We start from the raw sequence: 24,388 nt of genomic DNA, 5'->3' as shown, positions 1-24,388 counted from the left end.
AATATGTTTACATATGTATTTGCTTAAAAATTAATGAATTGTGATAGAATGCTTTACATTAGAAGGCAATATCTACTGGGTTGCTGTCTGTGACAAACTGACAACAACGCTAACGACACTATTCAGTATTCACAATGTCAGTTGATTTCCTAACTGTTTAACATTTGGTGGACATTTTTACGGCAAACACTATAAAGGATCTAGCCATTTTTCACACTTGTTTCGCTGTTGCCGGCTTGTAGTGTTGCCAGCTTGTAGTGTAGACCAATGTATTCTGGGGAAGCACGCATTGTTAATAGGTCCTTGAAGCAAAAGTCCAGAGAAATAAAAGTTGTTATAAAAATTTATTTAGAATAAAACATACAGTATGTAGCCATATTACATGTAGTGTGGTCAATCTATACTACATACCTCAGGAAAGACGCTGTTCTGCCATTGTACACTATATTATCATCATCAGAAGTCCAAGGACATAGTTGGAGGAGGTTATAATAGCGTTGTTAAAACTAACAAGTTTTACAGAATAGCATAGCACAAAACACAACGCATAACTCAGAGAGAGCAGTGCTAGAGGTCTGACAGGGGGAAATCAACAGAGCCAGACACAGTATACCGATTCGGGGCAGCGTAGAAAGACCACAAGACCCATGGGTGGTAAGCTAATAGGATGTCTTTGTGTTTTGTCTGTTATTTTACTCTGTTGGGTATCTCCCCACCGCAGTACACCTCTATAAGCAACACGTTTAGAATGCTTTTCGGTTTGTTTTCTTGTTGTGAGTACAGTAAAATGGAAATTAAACAAGTTACAGACCACACAAATGAAAAGGTGTTTGTCTGAGGTAGCAAGGCAATCATGGCTTTCTTCTGATTTTTTTTAAAACATATATTTATAAAACTATTCTACACAATGATGGACCGTGGGCCTCTTACAAATGTGATTATTTCAGAACAGCTTAAGGTTCCATTAATTTATAGTTTCCGCCCCTCTCTCCTTTATACAACAATCCAACTTAATTACTACAACGTTAAATCAGTCTGCCACACTTGGAATGACAACTGTATAGGCACAGAAGGGGTTACGTTAACGTCGCAATTGCGGCAGGCATGACAACGCCGACAGAATCGCATGAATAACGCTTTAAAGGGAGGAAAAACATTTTCAAAACAAATGTGATGCTTTGAGGACAGACACAGAGCTTATTGTCTAAAACGATCATTTGAGGCGATAATCTTAAAATGGGCCACCTTCCCCAAATTGGATATAAAAACAGTTACCATGTCCCCCGTGATGACGGCAGTAGGGTAGAAGCAGGGAGGAGTTTGATTCCCAGTGAAAGCAGAACAAAAAACAAAACAAATCCCACAAAAACCATATGTTGTTATACAAAGCCCCCGAACCCCCATAATCATCGGCAAATTCATACAAATTACTGACAAATGTTTAACCGACTCCAGGTACAATCTACAGTTAATAAAATGTACATTTTGCATAGTACAAGACGACGACGTGGTAATAGTAGTAAAGTTCTGCGGTCCTGTGTGTCTTTGGGTTTTACCGGGGGTCTCTTGCTAGGGGGTCTAGCTCTCCATCTGTCCTTCTGAAAAGTTTAGCGAGGGAAAGCGTAGAAGCTGTGTGTTTGGAAATGTTTCTGTCTCTCAGAAAACACACACACCTTCCTCTTTGCTGATGGCTCTCACATCACCTGAAACATAGACAAAACACACACATTATTTATTAGAACATCTACACATCTACACACACACACACATTAGCCAGACTAAACAAAGTTGGCAAGACCAAATAGGGTCTTCCTCTTATCTCTGGGTAATTACTGAGGTTGTCACGTCCTGACCCTAGTAAGATGTCATTTTCTATAGTAGAGTAGGTCAGGGCGTGACAGGGGGTGTTTTGGGTTGTTCTATGTTTTCTATTTCTATGTTTAAGTTCTAGTTTTTCTATTTCTATGTTGGGGTTGTTTGGGTTGATCTCTAATTGGAGACAGCTGATCCTCGTTGCCTCTGATTGGAGATCATATTTAAGTAGGGGTTTTTCTTCCTGGGTTTTGTGGGTAATTGTTTTCTGTTTAGTGTATGTCACCTGACGGAACTGTTGTCGGTCGTTTTGTTGTTTTGTTAAAAAGTATATTCATTAAAAGTAAATATGAGCACTCTACACGCTGCGCCTTGGTCCCCTTTATACGACCCGCGTTACAGAGGTAAAATGCACATTAAGTAGAGCAGATACACTCTTCCTAAATGTAGAGCATTTAAATTAGTCCACCCAAAGTTATCTATCTCTATTATAGGCAAGGCACGAGAGTTCAGGGATGCATAGAAAATAATGATCTTCCACTATGTTTTGATGTAAACAACAGTAATTTCTCTTAATCTGCAGATATTGAATGGAAAGTATCAGAAGCTCCTGAAAATGCAATCAGGGCAGATTGGCAGTCCCTCAAGCCCGTCACAACCATTTAGAGAGAGGAGAGATCAGGGACACAGCTGGGCACTTAGGATTCTGGGAAATGCTTTTTAAAGGGATACTTCGGGATTTTGGCAATGAGGCCCTGTATCTTCCCCGCAGTCAGATGAGCTCATGGAGACCATTAGTATGTCTCTGTGTCCAGTATGAAGGAAGCTAGAGGTACTGTAGTTTTGCGAGCCAATGCTAACTAGCGCTGACGCAATGACTGGAAGTCTATGGGTATCTATGCTAGCAGATAGCACAATGACTGGAAGTATATGGGTAACGCAAGTTAGCATTGGCTCAGGAACCTATCCCTAACTTCCTTCATGCTGGACACAGAGACATAAAAATGGTATCCACAAGTTAATCTGACTGCAGGGAAGTAGATAAAGGGCCTCATTGCCAAAATCCCAAAGTATCCCTTTAATGTAACACCGGGGTATGCTCCTTGGAACAATAGGCTGGCTTCTGAATGGACATCAAAACCTATTCAACCACACTCTGGGCTTAGAACAACCTACAGGAACCACTTTTAATAACATCATATATGGTATTTAGCAGACACTTGTATCTAAAACGACTTACAGTCATGCGTGCATACATTTTCCATACAGTATGAGTGGTCCCGGGAATCGAACCCCCAACCCTGCCGTTACAATTGCCATGCTCTACCAACTGAGCTACAAAGGACCAACTTAATGGAGTTCAATAAGAAAGAAGGGAAGAAAAGAGATAAGAAGAAGTGGTCCTAAGCACATTTCTCCCTGTGTTCACGACGAGTGCATAAGACAACATAAATACCAAACCTGACCCAGGTTGAATTAAATATAAGAAAGAAAGCAGATAGCACTGGCTAACATAATGGATGTCAAGGGAAGAAGAAGAAAAACAGGAGAGGGAAAAGAAATAGGCCCCTGTGAAGGAGCGTCCAGATACTACCTGTAATAAATAAATGGGTTAACTGGCTTGTAAAGGCAATGGGGAGAGTGGAGAAGGGCTGAAATGTTTAGAGATGAGAGAGAAAGAAAGAGAGAGAGAGAAATAGAGGGTGTGAGAGAAAGAGCAGAGTAAACAGAAATTAGACTAAGAGCAGGTCACTGTCAATAACTTTTGCTGCTATTCTACTGAGCTTCAGAATCCATCTCTGCCTCCATTTGCAACATAGGTGAAGGAGACCTCATTGATCTATTTTATTTTCTCTGTGTGTGTGTGTATGTGTGCGTGTTCCACACTGTTTTGTTGCTCTCTCTCCTCATCTACACCCCTTGATAAGCACCAAACTGCCATTTTCCTCCAGAGAGAGGCTGAATCTCTTACACATTCAGTTCTTTGACCAGTTGGACTGCCTGCCAAGTAACTAGCAACAGTATAAATTTTTTCCTCATTTGCACTCATTCAGCCTTCACGAAATGAGCTCCAGCTAATTTCCTCTTATCAGGTCCTGAATGAAACAGGCAATATGCAGGTGGATGAGAAATACAGCTTACCTGTGGTCTCGAGGAGAGGCTTGAAGCTACAAGTGAAACAGAAACAACTTTATGAGAAAAAACACAATATTGACTCTTTGCAACCTCCATGCTAGGGTTGCAAAGCTACCAGTAGTTTACTAAAGTTACCGGAATCTTCAGTCATTTGGGTAATTAACAGAACATTTATGGTAATCTATTGTAACTTTGGTCATTTATACTTGAAAAACATTTATTCATATATACTGTAGGTTTCCATACATCATTTTTTTAAATTATATCGGTCTCCATATTGTCCATGAGTTTCTAGTAAATAGACCTTATGGTTCAAGAGAAAATAGCCTAACTAATGAAAAAGCATACACAAATGTTTTCATTATTTCCAGTTACCTCTGCAACTCGCCCAACTATTGCCTTTTTTCACAACTGCCACCAGTTTGATGCCAAAACATTGACAACAAATACATACTGACATAGAAAGATAGTGTGTAAAAATATATATAAAGGGTATTTCATGCTATTCACTAAGTTGATGGTTTATAGTTAGGATAATGTTTTACAGCTTTGTCATTCTATTTTTTTTTTTTATATATTTTACATGTGATAAGGCCACACATACAGTAGGGCCAGAAATAATTACAGACACCTGTACAAATATGAAGTACCCTAAAGGGCCACTAGATGTGTTGAGATAGATTACATCAAATCCTTGAAAGATACCACATTTCAGGTAGTTTACTGGTAAACTCGCAAAGTTTCCAGTAATATTCCCTCCTTTTGCAACCTTACTCCATGCATCAAAACTGATTGGTTGAAGCCTAAGTTCAGATGCATATGGACCCCTCCTACACACACAGTCATAAACTAAGTATTATCTTTAAGTGTTGTTGCGATGGATGTTGAGATCGTTGAGCCGTTATGCCCGCCAGGTGAGCAGTAAACCGGTATTGATAGCCCCGCAGCAGCATCTAGATTATAATAGATTTTTAACTAAACTCCAGATAGATTTTCCACTCACTCAAAATGCAATTTAAAGTCACTTTGAGGTAATTCACTAATCCAACACTTTTTGTCTCATTCTATGATACCCATGGAGCGTATTTCTTCCTCCATTTTACTGGATACCCTGGGCCAGGTCACATGGGCAGAAGAAGCTCTAGGCGCTATGTATAAGTTGACTGTGTGAGAGGGTTTCAAACTTCTCTCCTCGCTGCAGTCACATTGCACATGATAAATACTGCATCTAAACAGAGAAGACGACATAGCATACCCTTTATTTTCAGCTCCAAACACATGACTGCTGAATTAAAGTGGAGAGTAGTGAACCTCAAAGGGACAGACGGCAGCTATTTTAGTGTGAAGAATAGAATCTGCTCCAGCCCGAACACTACCACCCACACACACACTAGCTAAGTGGTGAGTGAGAGAAAGAGTGGGGATGGAATAGAGAGGGGAGGGGAGGAGGAGGAGTAGAAGAAAGGTGAGGTAGAGAGGAGGATGGAGGATGAGAAAACAAGGGGCAGAGGAAGAAGAGGAGAGAGAAGAATGAAAGACAGAATGAGAGAAGACAGCGAGAGATAGTGAGTGAGAGGAGGCAAGGAGAATGGAAGAGGTAAACAGAGGGAAGATGGGAGGAGAGGGAGGAAGTGTTTGAGGTAAAGGAGAGGACTTACGACTGCATGCAGGGAAGGTGTGGTTTATCTGTTCCATGATGTCTGCCAGGTCAGAGCTGCGGTTGTGTGGGTGGTCCAACAGCTCATCTGAAACACACACACACACACACACACCAGTTTAGTGGTTGTATGTGTGTGTGTGTGTGTGTGTGTGTGTGTGTGTGTGTGTGTGTGTGTGTGTCTGTGTGTTAGTTGAACCGACCTGTGTGTTCGGTGAGGGCCCCTCGTTCTTGCATGCTGGGGGACGACACTCCATTCACCCTGGAGTCCATCTCCGGCTGAGAGAGGGAAAGAAGAGGATGAACGAGGATCAAGTAAGACAAGAAGAGGTGAAGAGAAGAAGGGAGAGAAACACAAGAAGAAAGACAGAAAGAAAAGTAAAAAATATAGCAGGGAAAGAGGGAGGGACAAGCATCATTACTAAAACATAGTACCCACTCTTCATTATTCATAGTGGCATACTTCACTGGTGACGACTTCAAACCAACTACGTATGAATCATCAGTCCCAAACAAGGGAATAGCACACAGTGTGACTCGATGGGGCTGGATGAAAGACCTGTCATCACATGTACTGATATTTATAATGTGTCTATAGCCCTCTTCCAAACGTGTCACTGTCACTCCCCGTCTGAGTTCAGATGAATCTCTAAGGGTTTGGCAATGTGTTTGTTTCATTTCTTGACTTTCATTCATGAAAAAGGGCGTGCGCACGCACGCGCACACACACACACACACACACACACACACACACACACACACACACACACACACACACACACACACACACACACACACACACACACACACACACACACACACACACACACACACACACACACACACACACACACACACACACACACACACGCCTGAGATCTACAGAATAGGGCACCTGATGTCCACTGACATTTACTATCAAGTCCAACATGCCCCTTAGCCTTCCAGAGACAGAATCAATGCATCCTCCCTGCCTATCCCATCCCTCTCTCCTCTCCTTCCTCCTCTCCTGCCCCCAGCTGTAGTAAAGGTTAATGTGATGGAAATGTCTCCAGAGCATTCTCACAGCGTCTTCAGGGCTCACTTATAATAGTACTGACTGCACAGAGCTGCACAACAGCGCTCTAATAAAAACTGCAACAACACAAAATACATCATTTATCATTGATAACCACCATCATTAAGTTTGCCGACGACAACGGTGGCAGGCCTGATCACCGACAACAATGAGACAGCCTATAGGGAGGAGGTCAGTGACCTGGCAGTGTAGTGCCAGGACAACAACCTCTCCCTCAATGTGATCAAGACAAAGGAGATGATCGTGGACTACAGGAAAAGGAGGGCCGAACACAACCCCATTCTCATCGACGGGCTGTAGTGGAGCAGGTTGAGAGCTTCAAGTTCCTTGGTCTCCACATCACCAACAAACTATCATGGTCCAAACACACCAAGACAGTCGTGAAGAGGGCACGACAATGCTTATCCCCCCTCAGGAGACTGAAAAGATTTGTTATGGGTCCTCAGATCCTCAAAAGGTTTTACAGCTGCACCATCGAGAGCATCCTGATGGGTTGCATCACTGCCTGGTATGGAAACTGCTCGGCCTCCGACCGCAAGGCGCTACAGAGGGTAGTGCGTACTGCCCAGTACATCACTGGGGCCAAGCTTCCTGCCATCCAGGACCTCTACACCAGGCGGTGTCAGAGGAAGACCTTAAAAATTGCCAAAGACCCCAGCCACCCTAGACATAGACTGTTCTCTCTTCTACCGCAAGGCAAGCGGTACTGGAGCACCATGTTTAGGTCAAAAAGCTTTCTTAACAACTTCTACCCATAAGCTATAAGACTGTTGAACAGCCAGTCAAATGGCTTCCCAGATTATTTACATTGCCACCCCACTTTTTTTTACGCTGCTGCTACTCGCTGTTAATTATCTATGCATAGTCACTTTACACCTACCTACATGTACACATATACACATATTACCTCAATGACCTGGACTAACCCGTGCCCCCTGTATATAGCCTCGTTATTGTTATTTTATTGCTACTCTTTTATTTTTTTACTTTAGTTTATTTAGTAAATATTTTCTTAACTCTTATTTTTCTTAAAACGGCATTGTTGATTAAGGACTTGTAAATCAGCATTTCACGGTAAGGTTGTATTCGGCTCATGTGACAAATACAATTTGATTAGATTTGATTACAATTCATTCGGAGTTAAGAGAATTCCCTTCAATATTACTACACTAAGTTGTAATATTGTAAAACTGTTGATGTCCTCGTTGTGATGAATCTAGACAACACATTTGTTTGGTCATAAACTGACAATGCTGGGCTGAAAATATGAAAATCTCTTCTGTGAATGTCAGAGCACGTTTGTAGGATTACTCATTCTAATTTGGATTTGTTTCTCCCATCATATAGTCGGGATCTGGTTAGCTCAGGACTCTGGGCTCTGGAAGAAATGGTGTGTGTCTTATAAGGTTTAACATGAGCCCTTTATCCCCTAAGAATCAGCAGAGTCACGTTATCTTCCCCAGGCTGAGGTTGCCTAACGCTCTGCCTCTGTTGTAACTAAATGAAGGAATGTTATGTTAACCTGTGAGCTGTGGATAACTAGCGTTAGTCAGCACGGGAGAACAGCGAAAACAGGTCAGCACCATGGCAGTGGAGAGCGCCACTACAGCCGGGCCACCCCCAACAGCACTCATAATGAGCAGATTCCACACACCTGTGTGGCTAACTGAGCAGAATGTTTTGGGCAGGAACAGGCCTGCCGGGCGAGAGAATGCCACTAGGATTTTAATTATTGTTCCCATTCCATTTCCCCCAAGTTTTAAATATATAAAAAAACAGGGAAATAAACCTGGATATGATTTAACTCCAAGTACTGCTTCAAGAATCCAGATTATCCATCACAGCCTCCAGCTCCAGAGACCTGAGTCAATACTGTTCACCAACTCTGACCGACTCCATTCGGTTGGTTGGCTTCTATTTTCCACACAGCTAAAAAGTCATCTAAACTTATTGAGTGATCAGGAGAGGCATAAACAGAGCAGAGATGGATTGGGTTACTGGGTAGGGTGTGCATCGTAGCCCTGGGAGGAATACTCACAATACAGGGATCTTTCTACATCAACTAGGGGCTTATGTGGTTCACGTGGCAATGTTTTCATATTTAAGATCATTTCCTGCAATTCTACACATTTTTCTATGGAGCTGAGAGAAATTGTTTCATTTTTAGAGCTATTTTCCTGCAATTCCATGCATTTTGTTGTGGCTAATGCTGTGTTCTTTTGCTCAAATATACTAAAATCTATACTGCTAAATTCATTGTTTTTCTTATTCTCCATGACCGTCTGTCTAGTTTTTATTTTGGTAATTGTTAGTTCTCAATTATAAAAAAATATATTGGTTCATAAAATGTTCTACTGTACATACTTTCTATCTGGATTTAGTCATTTAAGTTTACAATTAAAGCATTTTTTTCATTCCGAAAATGTATTTCTAGAAACAGGCGGCCCGCCCAAAGACAAATCACTGTGATCAGATTCTAACTTTAGATGAATGAGTTATGATACAAACAAGGACACTTTCTAGGGCTGAGAAGGAATTGCTATTGTTGCGTGATCAGTAAAATATAAGTCATTCCACAGGTGGAACATGCATGTGTGTGTGTGTGTGTGTGTGTGTGTGTGTGTGTGTGTGTGTGTGTGTGTGTATACTGTACGTGTCCCTCTATTTGTGGCCCACCTGGTGCAGTAGCTGCCTGAGCCGGTGGAGCTGGGACTCCAGCTGCTTGTTGTGCTCCTCCAGTTTGTGCATGCGGTCCTCCAGACGGCTCTTGTGCTGCCGGAGCAGTTTGGCCTCAGCCAGCAGGTCAGCCTCGCCAGGACCCCCGGGGTGAGAGGACCCCTCAGGGTCCCAATGCCCCACAGACCCAGGCCCTCGCTGGTCCCCGTGCTGCTCCTTCAGCTGTTCATACTCCCTTTTCAGGGTCCTGGGGGAGACACCCAGCGATGGGATTAGGGAGATGCAGAAGTCCAACACACACACGACACACCACACAATCATTCCTGCACATATAATATGAGCCCAACAGCACTACTAAAATCTTCCTGGCCCCCCCTCAGTACAATCCTATGTAAAGCCACTGTACAGAGAGGTCCTGGCCTGTGTCCGTCTCTGTTTACAACTGTATAGAGCTGTTGGCTCCAGACTGCCTGTGGTACTTCAGCTGGCGTTTATAGCCTGGCTCATAAAGAAGACTGTGAGCAGAGCTAAATCACTCAGATACAGCCACTGCCTCAGACAGAGACACAGCAGCTCCGAGAATAATAGAGTGAGTGCACAGTCACCATTGTCCTTACACTACCTCTATCCACCAATCAAAGAGGTAGAGGTAGAGAGAGATGAAGGGGGGAGGAGCGAGAGCTGAATGAGACAGTGTGTGTCTGTGTGTGTGTGTGTGCTGAGCATCACTTTTAGTAAGTGGGCGGAACACAGTAGCGCTGACATTTGACAGACTACTCCGCTGACCTATCGCGTACCTCTGCTCATCCTCCAGGCGCTGGATGATTCGCTCCAGCTCCCCACGCTCCTCCCTCTCCACGGCCTGTAGGATCTGGGCGGGGCTCTGGGGCTGGCTGCAGGGAGACCCCTCCCCCCCCAGGGTCTGGCAGTACTGCAGGATCAGAGCATGCTCATCGTCCCTATGGGAAGATATATACAAATGAACTAAATAACACGTGCTTCTTGTCATTCTTAAAGAGCTTCATTATATTAGATACATTGCGAGAGAGCGTGCTCCACTTCGGTCAAAGTTTAAGTTCAAGGAGCTTTGTTGTCCATCTTGATTGTGTTTCCATTAAACAGACTCAGTGGTTTTAACTTCAGCTTTGGCTGTTGCAGGACTGTACTGTGTGGCTGGGAGCTGTAGATCTGTTGATCTCAACCATCAGATAACCACATGACAGAGATAGAGAGAGAAGGGGGAGGAAGAAGACAGATGGGGAGAGAGGGGGTGAAAGAGAGAGAATGATGGCTTCAAGTTTCTCTGTGTCATATTTGGAGGATCTGAGATGCGGTAGGCAGGTCTTGCTAAACCACAGCTGTCACCTTCACTCTAACACACACACACACACACACACACACACACACACACACACACACACACACACACACACACACACACACACACACACACACACACACACACACACACACACACACACACACACACACACACACACACACACACACACACCCACCCACCCACCCACCCACCCACCCCCAGGGATTATAGGGATTAAACTATCACAAACCATCACACATGCGCGTGCGCACACACGCACGGAGGGGTAGGATTACTCAGCCCCCTGTCCATTACCACAGGAAGTGCCATCCATCGCCAGAGCCACACTGACAGCCAGAGAGACCGTTTCCATTTGGCCAAGCTGAAAGCAGTGGTTTTAATTGAAACTGGACGCCATGTTGGCTCTCCTTGGATACATTTTATCCATCCATGCACAATGTCTATTGTCAATCCAGTTTTCATTCTGTGGTTTGGCTAGGTCCTCATTAACATTACATGCATATTCAGAGTGTTTAGTATATGAAAAGATTTCTGGACGAAACATGTTTTGTTTCACAGGCGGATCTATTGTGTTGGCAAGGACGAGGACGAGTACTCCTATTCTTGGAGAATTATGGCTAAAAACCTCTGCCGATGGGATAGAGTATAGAGAGGTGAGGAGAAGGAGCTCCGTGGATCCTTCGTGTCTGGAAGTAATTTTGCCATTTATTGTAGCCATTGGAGCTTTGTAGAGTTGCTATTTTCTCAAGTTTTCGAATGTCAATTATCTTGTGAAATTCCTGGATAACTCATTATATTAATGAAGTCAGATTTAATCAACAAATACAATAGTCAGTTTAAAAACGGTTAAAAGGTACAAGACTGTGTACATATCTGGCTGTGTTGGTAAAATCACTACATATCCCATTGATCCAAGCGGTGAGAGGCTGCCTGTTGTCACAGTTCCAAGACCAGTCAGAAACGTCTAGGTAATCTTACACCAATGACGTTGGTGGACCGCAAAACTGAAGTAGTGATATCCTTCATCACCATCGTCTTACGACAGAAATCTTGATTCAGTCATGAATATTCAACAAAACAATAAATCATTTTACATTTTGTTTCCAGCTAATTTCTTAGTTGCATTATTGTATTACTAGCAAAGGAGTTGAGGGTGCAGTATTTATGAAGTTTGGCAATGAGGACAAAAACTAGCATAGTTCACCTAGCCAGCTAGTTTACCCAAGAAAACAAGCTCAGGCCTAAAGCGCATGTAAGCTCAGTTTGGCTAATTCAGGAGACAAATTGTTGTTTTTATGCCTCGATATTAGGAGCTGACGGCAAAAAGTTTGATTAAACAATTCAGAGAGCGAATCGATTTATACAATCCCGAAATCAGCTGTAACTGTCAATAGTCAAACAAAGATTAAAATGAAGTTTGAGTGAACCTGAATCAAGACAATGAATGGCGAAGTCGCTTCCAGATGCGGTAGACTCCTCCTCCTTACCACTATTGAAATATTATAAACAAGAGCCAAGAAATGTGACTGAAATACCACAGCCGTACAGGTATTCAGGTTCTCCATGATATTCTACAGATAAAGAGTCCAACTTGTCAGTCAGTGTGTCTGCCTCAAGGCTAAGAGCTGTGATGTGGTGTAGGAATGGAATGCGCTATGAAGCTATAAAACTATGAAGTTTAATAGAAATTCAGTTTGTCCTCCTTCTGTACCGCGTGATCGATGCTTCTATTAGTGCTCACTCCACCACACAGAGCTTCACACCCATACACACATGCAAGCACACACACACACACACACACCTGACAAACACCCTTCTCATCTCAAAGACATGTTATCTATCAATCTTCTTTCCTTATAAAATGAGTGCCTTGTCTGAAATCACTGAGACGTAGATAATGACATAAGAGCCAGGCGGAGAGATAAACATCTAGACATTATACACAGGCCATTTTATTAGGTACACCCATCTAGTACCGGGTCAGACCCTGCTTTGCCTCCAGAACAGCCTGAATTCTTCGGGGCCTTCTACAAGCTATCGGAAACGTTCCACAGGGATGTTGGTCCATGCTGATACGATGACATCACGCAGTTGCTGCAGATTGGACGGCAGTACAGTCATGCTGCGTACAGCCCGTTCCATCTCATTCCAAAGATGTTCTATTGTGTTGAGGTCTGGGAACTGACCAGGCCACTCAGTGAACTCACTGTCATGTTCCAAGCAATGTTTTTCCACTCCTCCATTGTCCAGTGTTGGTGATCACGTGTCCACTGGAGCCTGCAATAGCTCATCTGTAACAAGGATCGACGAATTGTGCATTCTGAGATGCCATTCTGCAAACCACTGTTGTACTGCACAGTGTTATTTGTCTGTTTGTGGCCCGCCTATTAGCTTGCACAATTCTTGCCATTCTCCTTCAAACTCTCTCATCAGCTAGCTGTTTTTGCCCACAAGACTGCCGCTGACTGTACTATACTGACTCCTTTACAAATCTTTCATTCAGAGTATTTTAACTTTTAGTATTGTTTGTTGGTTTGGCAATGTCACTGTCAGCCAGAGAAATATGCTGAAAAGGATTATCACCACAGCAAGCAAGGTACTTGGAGTCAAACACACAGGCCTGGATGAGATCTTTAAGGTCAGGGCCCTCAGCAAGGCTCACAAAATCATTTCAGACCCAAGCCATCCCCTGTACCTGGACTTTGAACTACTTCCCTCTAGGCGCAAGTATAGAGCACCCCTAGACAGAAAAAACAGAACTAGACAATCATTTGTGCCATGTGTGATATCCCTCCTAAATAGCTTGGGCTAATGCTCCTATCCACCCAGTAAGGGCCGTTATGAATGTTGTATTGTCAATTTGTTTTGTATTTAAACGCCACTTTAAACGTGTACAAGACACCGCAACAAAATGTTCCCCATGGGGACAATAAAGTCAGTAAAAAAATAAAACAATAATAATAATAATAAAACTGGATGTTTTTGGTTTGTCGCATCATTCTCAGTAAACCCTAGCTGAGGAGGGCGGCTGTCTCTGAGATACTGGATTTGGCACGCCTGGCACCGACAATCATACCACACTCAAAGTAGCTTAAGTCACTCGTTTCACCCATTCTAATGTTCCATCGAACAGTAACTGAATGCCTTGATGCCTGCTTTATATATCAATCAAGGCCACGAGACTCACTGTCTGTAGGAGCGATCCATTTTTGTGAATGAGGTGGTGTACCTAATAAACTGTGTGTATATGAGGGAGTAAATATGGAGAAGGAAGACAGGAACTGTGAAGAGAAGCTCATATAGGGAGGGCCAGGGTGAAACCTCAACTGTGCTGGGAGCAACCAATTAAATAGTGAGTGAATGAGAGAGAGCACAAGAGAGAGAGAGAGAGATAGAGAGAATGCAAGAGAGAGAGAGAGAATGCGAGAGAGAGAGAGAGAATGCGAGAGAGAGAGAGAATGCGAGAGAGAGAGAGAATGCGAGAGAGAGAGAGAGAGAGAGAGAGAGAGAGAGAGAGAGAGAGAGAGAGAGAGAGAGAGAGAGAGAGAGAGAGAGAGAGAGAGAGATTGCAAGAGGTAGTGTTAGAAAAGGACAGTGTTTGTTTGCTTTAGTTAAACAATGGGTTCAGGGCTCTGTGCCTAGAACATCACAAAGCACAGGCAGCAGACTGAAGCTGAGAGCCCAAATTAGGCCCAGAAAACGTCTCAACTCTTTCATGCCATACTTACAATGAGATTTCAAACCCTATAGTGGGACCGGTGCTATGGAGTTGTTTGTGTGGAGGTTTGAGGGGGAGCAGAGGAGGGGGGCTTCAAATGGTTCATTTCAGAGCATTTTTGTGTTGTTTTTCTCTGTGATGCAAAGCGGGGTATATTGAGTTCAGAGTTGAATGAGAAGCCTGGTTTAAGCCCAAAGGTAAAGCTTGATACTACTAGAGCCAAATCAGATGATGTGTAAGAGAGTGGAACAGAAGGAGGGAGAGAGAGACTGTAGGGAGAGAGAAAGGGAGGTTCAGAGGGAGCGAGAGAAAAATATAGAAAGAAAGACAAAGACAGAAATAATTATTATTATCAGAAAGAAAGAGAGAGAGAGAGAGAGAGAGAGAGAGAGAGAGATTGAAAGACTGAGGGGAAGGAGACAGAGAAGAGAGGAAGGACAAGCAGAAAGAGTCCTGTCTCCTTGGTGATTAACAGCAGCATCAATGACAACACTGAGCCTTTGCAGGAGATAACACACAATAAGCAGCTCTCTGGCTTTCTCATTAAGGCTTTTCTACCAGATAAAACGCCTGGAAACAAATGCATAGCAGGGCACACACACACACACACACACACACACACACACACACACACACACACACACACACACACACACACACACACACACACACACACACACACACACACACACACACACGCACGCCCGCAAACGTGAACACGCACACATGTACGCATGCATAAAAGCAAGCACACGCATAAATGTTCTGCCAAGACTGTTCAAAGGTGCCATCACTCAGCTGGCATACTGTTCCAAATGCAAAGAGTGTGAAGGCTCCACTGGATGGATCAGAAACAGTACGAGACAGCCAAGTAACACACACAAACAAGTACGCATGCACACACACACACCAGGGTTTCCGTTAGCCGGTAATAGACGTTTATTGTGCAATAAAAAAATCGAAAAGCCGATGAATAAAATTGCCACCGGCCAATTGTCCGGGAGAAGAAGAAAAAATCCCATGGCGAAATAATGCTTTTATCCTATTGAATGATAAAAATACCAGGCGATGGAAAAACATTTCACAAGTCATGCTTATAGGTTCATTAGCATAATTTTGTGGAATTAAATTGGCATGTGTGTAAAGTATATTGGTTATGTATGTTATTTATCACATGTGTACAGCATACAGATACAGAGCCTATGAGTGGAAAATCTGTCAGACAGTGCCAGAGCTGCTGCTGTAGCATCTTGTGGTGCATTCAAGACAACCAGGAACTCTGAAAAATACGAGGTCAAAACATGACGTGATCTTCAGGTCGGAAAGTCAGAGCTCTAGAAAGAGGCCCGAGTTCCTGAGTTGGAATTCCGGATTGGATGACCGTTCAAAAGGTTTTTTTCCCCAGTCGGAGCTCGTTTTTTTCCCCAGTTCCCAGTTGTTTCGATGACACTGAAGTCGGAAGGAAGTGACGTTTTCGGAGTTCCCAGTTGTTCTAAACGATGCATCAAATGGTAACTGAAGGCAGGCTTCATCAGTGTGTCACACACCACTTTACAGTGAGCTGGAGGCAGTATGCATTTTGAAAACATATATTTAATTGTTTGAAACCTGAACGTTTTAATACATATGAGGCATGTCTTACCTTGCTTCAAATTAGCCTATTAGATCTCTCTTTCTACATTTCTAGATACTTTCATCTGTCACATGAAACCGCTCACATGTGGAGTGCCCTTTCGACAACAGTGTTTTCCCGCTAATTGCATTATGGAACGAACATTGGCGCGTAGCCTACTGCCTTGTGTGCATTGCTGTGCTTATAATGTGAAGAAATAATAGTTTATCATCATTTTAAGCTAAACGTTCTGATCTGTAGCATCAGACTACTTGTTTTTTAAAGTTTATTTTATGTAGCCTAGGCCTACTGGTTGGAGGAATTTGGGATCTATCGTCCCACAACCGTCCCAAAGTCTGTTTAGGAATAGGCTATTTCTTTCTCAGCAAGCTGACCAATAGAATAGGTAGACTAAACTTTTCTACTACAGTGGATTGACAGGCTAGTGATTTTGCTGTTCATTAATCGTCATGTTGGCTGAGGAAAAGTACATGTGGACAGTTTTTGTTCAAAGTGCACATCAGAATTGGGGAAGAAGGACGGCACATCGTTGCATCCTTGACAAGCATGCTCTGTTAATGTGAATGACCATATTCTAAATGTGATTTCTGTCATTCTGAGCACCGTGGGTGGATGCCATAATCAGGTTACACACTCAACGCATATGGGTCCGGTAAATTTCTCAAATGTCCGGTAAATTAAAATGTTGCAGGTTAATATCCGGCGCCACATTTTCCGAACGGAAACCCCGACACACACACACACACACAATTAATGACAGTACATGTGTGTGTATCAATGTGTGTGTGCATAAGTGCGTGTTTATATGTGTGTGTGTGTGTGTGTATCAGTGTGTGTGTGCATAAGTGCGTGTTTATATGTGTGTGTATCAATGTGTGTGTGCATAAGTGCGTGTTTATATGTGTGTGTGTATCAGTGTGTGTGAGCATGCTAAGACTCAGATGGAGGAGTTGAAGAGATGAAGAGCCTCTAGAGATCAAGCGTAGGTGGAACAGAATTAGATACGACTTTAAAAAAAACACTTGAAATCAAAAAGCGTGAAATAAAAGGGAATCAGAATTAATCCTTAGCGGAGTACAAGCTGTTCAAACACCCCACACAAGCAAATTGATGATTGGCTGCGTTCAAATCAGCTTAGACAGGATTTACAGCTGTTTAAAATGCTTGTCCAAAGATTCCAGGGACTTGATCCTTTTAAAGGATGCATCGCTAACTCACCTGTTAACATTGACACAAGGATGCAGTGTGACATTAGACCTACCGCTGCATTTTGTTTTGGGTTTAGATTTACGAATTGTGTCCTTATCCCAAAATGGCTGACACTCCAAAAAATTGAATAAAATGTCTCTCAAAAAGTAGAGTGGGAAATCTACTTCTGAACAAATGATGAAAGCAGGCCATATAATGGGATATTAGCTGAGTAGACAGGGGGTAGAACATAATTACAGTGGTTATACTTACTGAGCTGATGTGAGGAAAAACAGGATGAGAGAATAAATGGTTGGAGCCTGGAGAGTGTTTTTACTCTTCTACTTCTAATGTTACTCTCACATTAACCTTCTTCCTCATCATTACCTGATTATCACTGACTCTGTGTCTAGTCCTGTTCCTGTAGTAAAAAAAAATGAAGTATTATATAAAAAAAAAATTCGCCCCTTTTTCTCCCAAATTGCGATCCAGACAGATCTTGTCTCATTGCTGCAACTCCCCAACGGGCTCGGGAGTCTCTCGCTCTCTGAAGCAGATAGTTGTTAGGCAGAGTAAAATCAGAGCAGAAAAGCACGTTCTGTCCATTACTGTGGTGAAATGGTACTTGGGGGAGTCTCGAGCACCGCCTGTTTTAAAATAGAGCTTTTAAGCGGAGAGGGAGGTGTGGGGGCAGGCGGACAGAGGGAGGTGTGGGGGCAGGCGGACAGAGGGAGGTGTGGGGGGCAGGCGGACAGAGGGAGGTGTGGGGGCAGGCGGACAGAGGGAGGTGTGGGGGGCAGGCGGAGAGAAGGAGGTGTGGGGGGCAGGCGGACAGAGGGAGGTGTGGGGGCAGGCGGACAGAGGGAGGTGTGGGGGGCAGGGGGAGAGAAGGAGGTGTGGGGGGCAGGCGGACAGAGGGAGGTGTGGGGGCAGGCGGACAGAGGGAGGTGTGGGGGCAGGCGGACAGAGGGAGGTGTGGGGGCAGAGGGACAGAGGGAGGTGTGGGGGGCAGAGGGACAGAGGGAGGAGTGGGGGGGCAGGCGGACTGAGGGAGGTGTGGGGGGGCAGGCGGACAGAGGGAGGTGTGGGGGCAGGCGGACAGAGGGAGGTGTGGGGGGCAGAGGGACAGAGGGAGGTGTGGGGGGCAGAGGGACAGAGGGAGGTGTGGGGGGCAGAGGGACAGAGGGAGGTGTGGGGGGCAGGCGGAGAGAGGGATGTGTGGGGGCAGGCGGACAGAGGGAGGTGTGGGGGCAGGAGGACAGAGGGAGGTGTGGGGGGCAGGCGGACAGAGGGAGGTGTGGGGGGCAGGCGGACAGAGGGAGGTGTGGGGGGCAGGCGGACAGAGGGAGGTGTGGGGGGCAGAGGGACAGAGGGAGGTGTGGGGGCAGAGGGACAGAGGGAGGTGTGGGGGCAGAGGGACAGAGGGAGGTGTGGGGGCAGAGGGAGAGAGGGATGTGTGGGGGCAGGCGGAGAGAGGGATGTGTGGGGGCAGGCGGACAGAGGGAGGTGTGGGGGGCAGGCGGACAGAGGGAGGTGTGGGGGCAGGCGGACAGAGGGAGGTGTGGGGGGCAGGCGGACAGAGGGAGGTGTGGGGGCAGGCGGACAGAGGGAGGTGTGGGGGGCAGGCGGACAGAGGGAGGTGTGGGGGCAGAGGGACAGAGGGAGGTGTGGGGGGCAGGCGGAGAGAGCGAGGTGTGGGGGCAGAGGGACAGAGGGAGGTGTGGGGGCAGGCGGACAGAGGGAGGTGTGGGGGGCAGGCGGACAGAGGGAGGTGTGGGGGCAGGCGGACAGAGGGAGGTGTGGGGGGCAGGCGGACAGAGGGAGGTGTGGGGGGCAGGCGGACAGAGGGAGGTGTGGGGGGCAGGCGGACAGAGGGAGGCGTGGGGGGCAGGCGGAGAGAGGGAGGTATGGGGGGCAGGTGGCTGAAGGGAACACACGTGCATACACAGACACGTGAATTTGGACACGCACACGTGAATGTGCGCTGGTCGCGCCGCGCTGTGAGAATCAAGACCCTAGTCTACCCACGCTGCCTCTCTCTCTCTCCTCCTACCTTTCTGTCACTCTCTCTCTCCAATCTGTCTATCGTGCTCACTGTCTCTGATTCTAGATCGCTCATGCAGTTGTGTCTAGCCTCCTCAAACCCTCCATATGCTCTTTTGTGTGTGGGTTGATTTTTTGGGCAACGTGTCCTCACTGAAAACCATTTCCAAATCCCACTTCATTGCACACACACACACACACACACACACACACACACACACACACACAAAAACAGGAAAACTGCAGATTTCAGCTCTTGTATCAGAGCAGGTTGAGAGATCATCTAATTCTAACGTCTAAACACAGCATCACAGAGGGTGACCAGAGATCTCCAACCAGCATCACAGAGGATGACCAGAGATCTCCAACCAGCATCACAGAGGGTGACCAGAGATCTCCAACCAGCATCACAGAGGATGACCAGAGATCTCCAACCAGCATCACAGAGGGTGACCAGAGACCTCCAACCAGCATCACAGAGGGTGACCAGAGATCTCCAACCAGCATCACAGAGGGTGACCAGAGACCTCCAACCAGCATCACAGAGGGTGACCAGAGATCTCTAACCAGCATCACCGAGGGTGACCAGAGATCTCCAACCAGCATCACAGAGGGTGACCCGAGACCTCCAACCAGCATCACAGAGGGTGACCAGAGACCTCCAACCAGCATCACAGAGGGTGACAAGAGATCTCCAACCAGCATCACAGAGGGTGACCAGAGACCCCCAACCAGCATCACAGAGGGTGACCAGAGATCTCAACCAGCATCACAGAGGGTGTACAGAGACCTCCAACCAGAATCACAGAGGGTGTACAGAGACCTCCAACCAGAATCACAGAGGGTGACCAGAGACCTCCAACCAGCATCACAGAGGGTGACCAGAGACCTCCAACCAGCATCACAGAGGGTGACCAGAGATCTCCAACCAGCATCACAGAGGATGACCAGAGATCTCCAACCAGCATCACAGAGGGTGACCAGAGACCTCCAACCAGCATCACAGAGGGTGACCAGAGACCTCCAACCAGCATCACAGAGGGTGACCAGAGACCTCCAACCAGCATCACAGAGGGTGACCAGAGATCTCCAACCAGCATCACAGAGGGCGACAAGAGATCTCCAACCAGCATCACAGAGGGTGACCAGAGATCTCCAACCAGCATCACAGAGGGTGACCAGAGACCCCCAACCAGCATCACAGAGGGTGACCAGAGATCTCAACCAGCATCACAGAGGGTGTACAGAGACCTCCAACCAGAATCACAGAGGGTGTACAGAGACCTCCAACCAGAATCACAGAGGGTGACCAGAGACCTCCAACCAGCATCACAGAGGGTGACCAGAGACCTCCAACCAGCATCACAGAGGGTGACCATAGATCTCCAACCAGCATCACAGAGGATGACCAGAGATCTCCAACCAGCATCACAGAGGGTGACCAGAGACCTCCAACCAGCATCACAGAGGGTGACCAGAGACCTCCAACCAGCATCACAGAGGGTGACCAGAGATCTCAACCAGCATCACAGAGGGTGTACAGAGACCTCCAACCAGAATCACAGAGGGTGTACAGAGACCTCCAACCAGCATCACAGAGGGTGACCAGAGACCTCCAACCAGCATCACAGAGGGTGACCAGAGATCTCCAACCAGCATCACAGAGGGTGACCAGAGATCTCCAACCAGCATCACAGAGGGTGACCCCGAGACCTCCAACCAGCATCACAGAGGGTGACCAGAGACCTCCAACCAGCATCACAGAGGGTGACCAGAGATCTCCAACCAGCATCACAGAGGGTGACCAGAGATCTCCAACCAGCATCACAGAGGGTGACCCGAGACCTCCAACCAGCATCACAGAGGGTGACCAGAGACCTCCAACCAGCATCACAGAGGGTGACCAGAGATCTCCAACCAGCATCACAGAGGGCGACAAGAGATCTCCAACCAGCATCACAGAGGGTGACCAGAGATCTCCAACCAGCATCACAGAGGGTGACCAGAGACCTCCAACCAGCATCACAGAGGGTGACCAGAGATCTCAACCAGCATCACAGAGGGTGACCAGAGATCTCCAACCAGCATCACAGAGGGCGACAAGAGATCTCCAACCAGCATCACAGAGGGTGACCAGAGATCTCCAACCAGCATCACAGAGGGTGACCAGAGACCTCCAACCAGCATCACAGAGGGTGACCAGAGATCTCAACCAGCATCACAGAGGGTGTACAGAGACCTCCAACCAGAATCACAGAGGGTGACCAGAGACCTCCAACCAGAATCACAGTGTGTGAGACCTCAGAGGGCATCAGAGTTTAGAGAAATAATTTCCCCGATTAGGATCTCACCTGGGAATAGGTCTCAACATGCCCTCCAGACATCTTTAAGGGTATACAGACACACTCAACCTCTCACACACAACACACACACATCTGGAGCTTCAGCATGTTCCCTCTCTTTGTACTGCTAACTGCCTCTATCGTTTGTCATCCCTTCTCCCTCTCTCTCCCCACCTTTTCTTTCTAAACGTATCTTTCCGTAACCTTTTTCCAACTGCAAGGTCTTTATCAAAGCAAACCATCTTTCTCTCCGTAACATATCCCTCTATCTTATCCACTCTTTTCCTCGTTATCTTTCTCCCCCGTGCGTAATTCAAACTTCTTTCCTCCCTCTCGGTTCTTCTGTCTCCCATTCTCTCTCTCACCCACCCTCTCCCCCATCTTGTTTTCCATCCTCTCCCCATCTTGTTTTCCATCCTCTCCCCCATTTTGTTTTCCATCCTCTCCCCCATTTTGTTTTCCATCCTCTCCCCCATCTTGTTTTCCATCCTCTCCCCCATCTTGTTTTCCATCCTCTCCCCATCTTGTTTTCCATCCTCTCCCCATCTTGTTTTCCATCCTCTCCCCATCTTGTTTTCCATCCTCTCCCCATCTTGTTTTCCATCCTCTCCCCATCTTGTTTTCCATCCTCTCCCCATCTTGTTTTCTATCCACTCCCCATCTTGTTTTCTATCCTCTCCCCATCTTGTTTTCCATCCTCTCCCCATCTTGTTTTCTATCCTCTCCCCATCTTATTTTCCATCCTCTCCCCATCTTGTTTTCCATCCTCTCCCCATCTTGTTTTCTATCCTCTCCCCATCTTGTTTTCCATCCTCTCCCCATCTTGTTTTCTATCCTCCCTCTTTACAATGTATTGTTCTCCGTCTCTTCAATTACTATCATCAGAGCTCCATAGACGAGATAATGACAATAATAATCATTCGATTTTTGATACATGACACTCAAAGCTAACACATGAATGGACAGAGAGACTTTAATATACTATGACAGGGTGAGTGATGTACTGTAGTGTAATGCCACAGCCCACTGGGCCATACACAACACAGGTGGTGTGACAGCAATATGAAGTCCATTAGTCTAAGGTAGGAGGACTGAGTCTAATGGTTACTGACAGGTAGGTGGACAGAGTCTAATGGTTACTGACAGGTAGGTAGACAGTCTAATGGTTACTGACAGGTAGGTGGACAAAGTCTAATGGTTACTGACAGGTAGGTGGACAGTCTAATGGTTACTGACAGGTAGGTGGACAGAGTCTAATGTTTACTGACAGGTAGGTGGACAGTCTAATGGTTACTGACAGGTAGGTGGACAGAGTCTAATGGTTACTGACAGGTAGGTGGACAGTCTAATGGTTACTGACAGGTAGGTGGACAGAGTCTAATGGTTACTGACAGGTAGGTGGACAGAGTCTAATGTTTACTGACAGGTAGGTGGACAGTCTAATGGTTACTGACAGGTAGGTGGACAGAGTCTAATGGTTACTGACAGGTAGGTGGACAGAGTCTAATGGTTACTGACAGGTAGGTGGACAGAGTCTAATGGTTACTGACAGGTAGGTGGACAGAGTCTAATGGTTACTGACAGGTAGGTGGACAGAGTCTAATGGTTACTGACAGATAGGTGGACAGTCTAATGGTTACTGACAGGTAGGTGGACAGAGTCTAATGGTTACTGACAGGTAGGTGGACAGTCTAATGGTTACTGACAGGTAGGTGGACAGAGTCTAATGGTTACTGACAGGTAGGTGGACAGTCTAATGGTTACTGACAGGTAGGTAGACAGTCTAATGGTTACTGACAGGTAGGTGGACAGTCTAATGGTTACTGACAGGTAGGTGGACAGTCTAATGGTTACTGACAGGTAGGTAGACAGTCTAATGGTTACTGACAGGTAGGTGGACAGAGTCTAATGGTTACTGACAGGTAGGTGGACAGTCTAATGGTTACTGACAGGTAGGTAGACAGTCTAATGGTTACTGACAGGTAGGTAGACAGTCTAATGGTTACTGACAGGTAGGTGGACAGTCTAATGGTTACTGACAGGTAGGTGGACAGTCTAATGGTTACTGACAGGTAGGTAGACAGTCTAATGGTTACTGACAGGTAGGTGGACAGTCTAATGGTTACTGACAGGTAGGTGGACAGTCTAATGGTTACTGACAGGTAGGTAGACAGTCTAATGGTTACTGACAGGTAGGTGGACAGTCTAATGGTTACTGACAGGTAGGTGGACAGTCTAATGGTTACTGACAGGTAGGTAGACAGTCTAATGGTTACTGACAGGTAGGTGGACAGTCTAATGGTTACTGACAGGTAGGTGGACAGAGTCTAATGGTTACTGACAGGTAGGTGGACAGTCTAATGGTTACTGACAGGTAGGTGGACAAAGTCTAATGGTTACTGACAGGTAGGTGGACAGTCTAATGGTTACTGACAGGTAGGTAGACAGAGTCTAATGGTTACTGACAGGTAGGTGGACAGAGTCTAATGGTTACTGACAGGTAGGTGGACAGAGTCTAATGGTTACTGACAGGTAGGTGGACAGAGTCTAATGGTTACTGACAGGTAGGTGGACAGAGTCTAATGGTTACTGACAGGTAGGTGGACAGAGTCTAATGGTTACTGACAGGTAGGTAGACAGTCTAATGGTTACTGACAGGTAGGTGGACAGAGTCTAATGGTTACTGACAGGTAGGTGGACAGTCTAATGGTTACTGACAGGTAGGTGGACAGAGTCTAATGGTTACTGACAGGTAGGTGGACA

At 45.8% G+C, this 24,388-nt stretch overlaps 1 protein-coding gene across 1 annotated transcript in view; it reads right to left on the bottom strand.

Annotated features, from left to right (window-relative positions):
* Positions 1–330: 330 nt before the first annotated feature.
* The window catches only part of utrn (utrophin), a 278,656-nt gene continuing 254,598 nt past the window's right edge, over positions 331–24,388 (bottom strand). Inside the window, 6 exon segments of the mRNA XM_014205596.2 lie at positions 331–1,703; positions 3,955–3,980; positions 5,607–5,693; positions 5,809–5,884; positions 9,360–9,606; positions 10,157–10,318. Coding sequence (XP_014061071.1) covers positions 1,695–1,703; positions 3,955–3,980; positions 5,607–5,693; positions 5,809–5,884; positions 9,360–9,606; positions 10,157–10,318 — 607 coding nt within the window. The 3' untranslated portion in view covers positions 331–1,694.

This window comes from Salmo salar, chromosome ssa06, assembly GCF_905237065.1.
Source record: "Salmo salar chromosome ssa06, Ssal_v3.1, whole genome shotgun sequence".
Lineage (NCBI taxonomy): Eukaryota > Metazoa > Chordata > Actinopteri > Salmoniformes > Salmonidae > Salmo > Salmo salar.
This window is presented reverse-complemented; position numbering and strand designations above follow the sequence as displayed.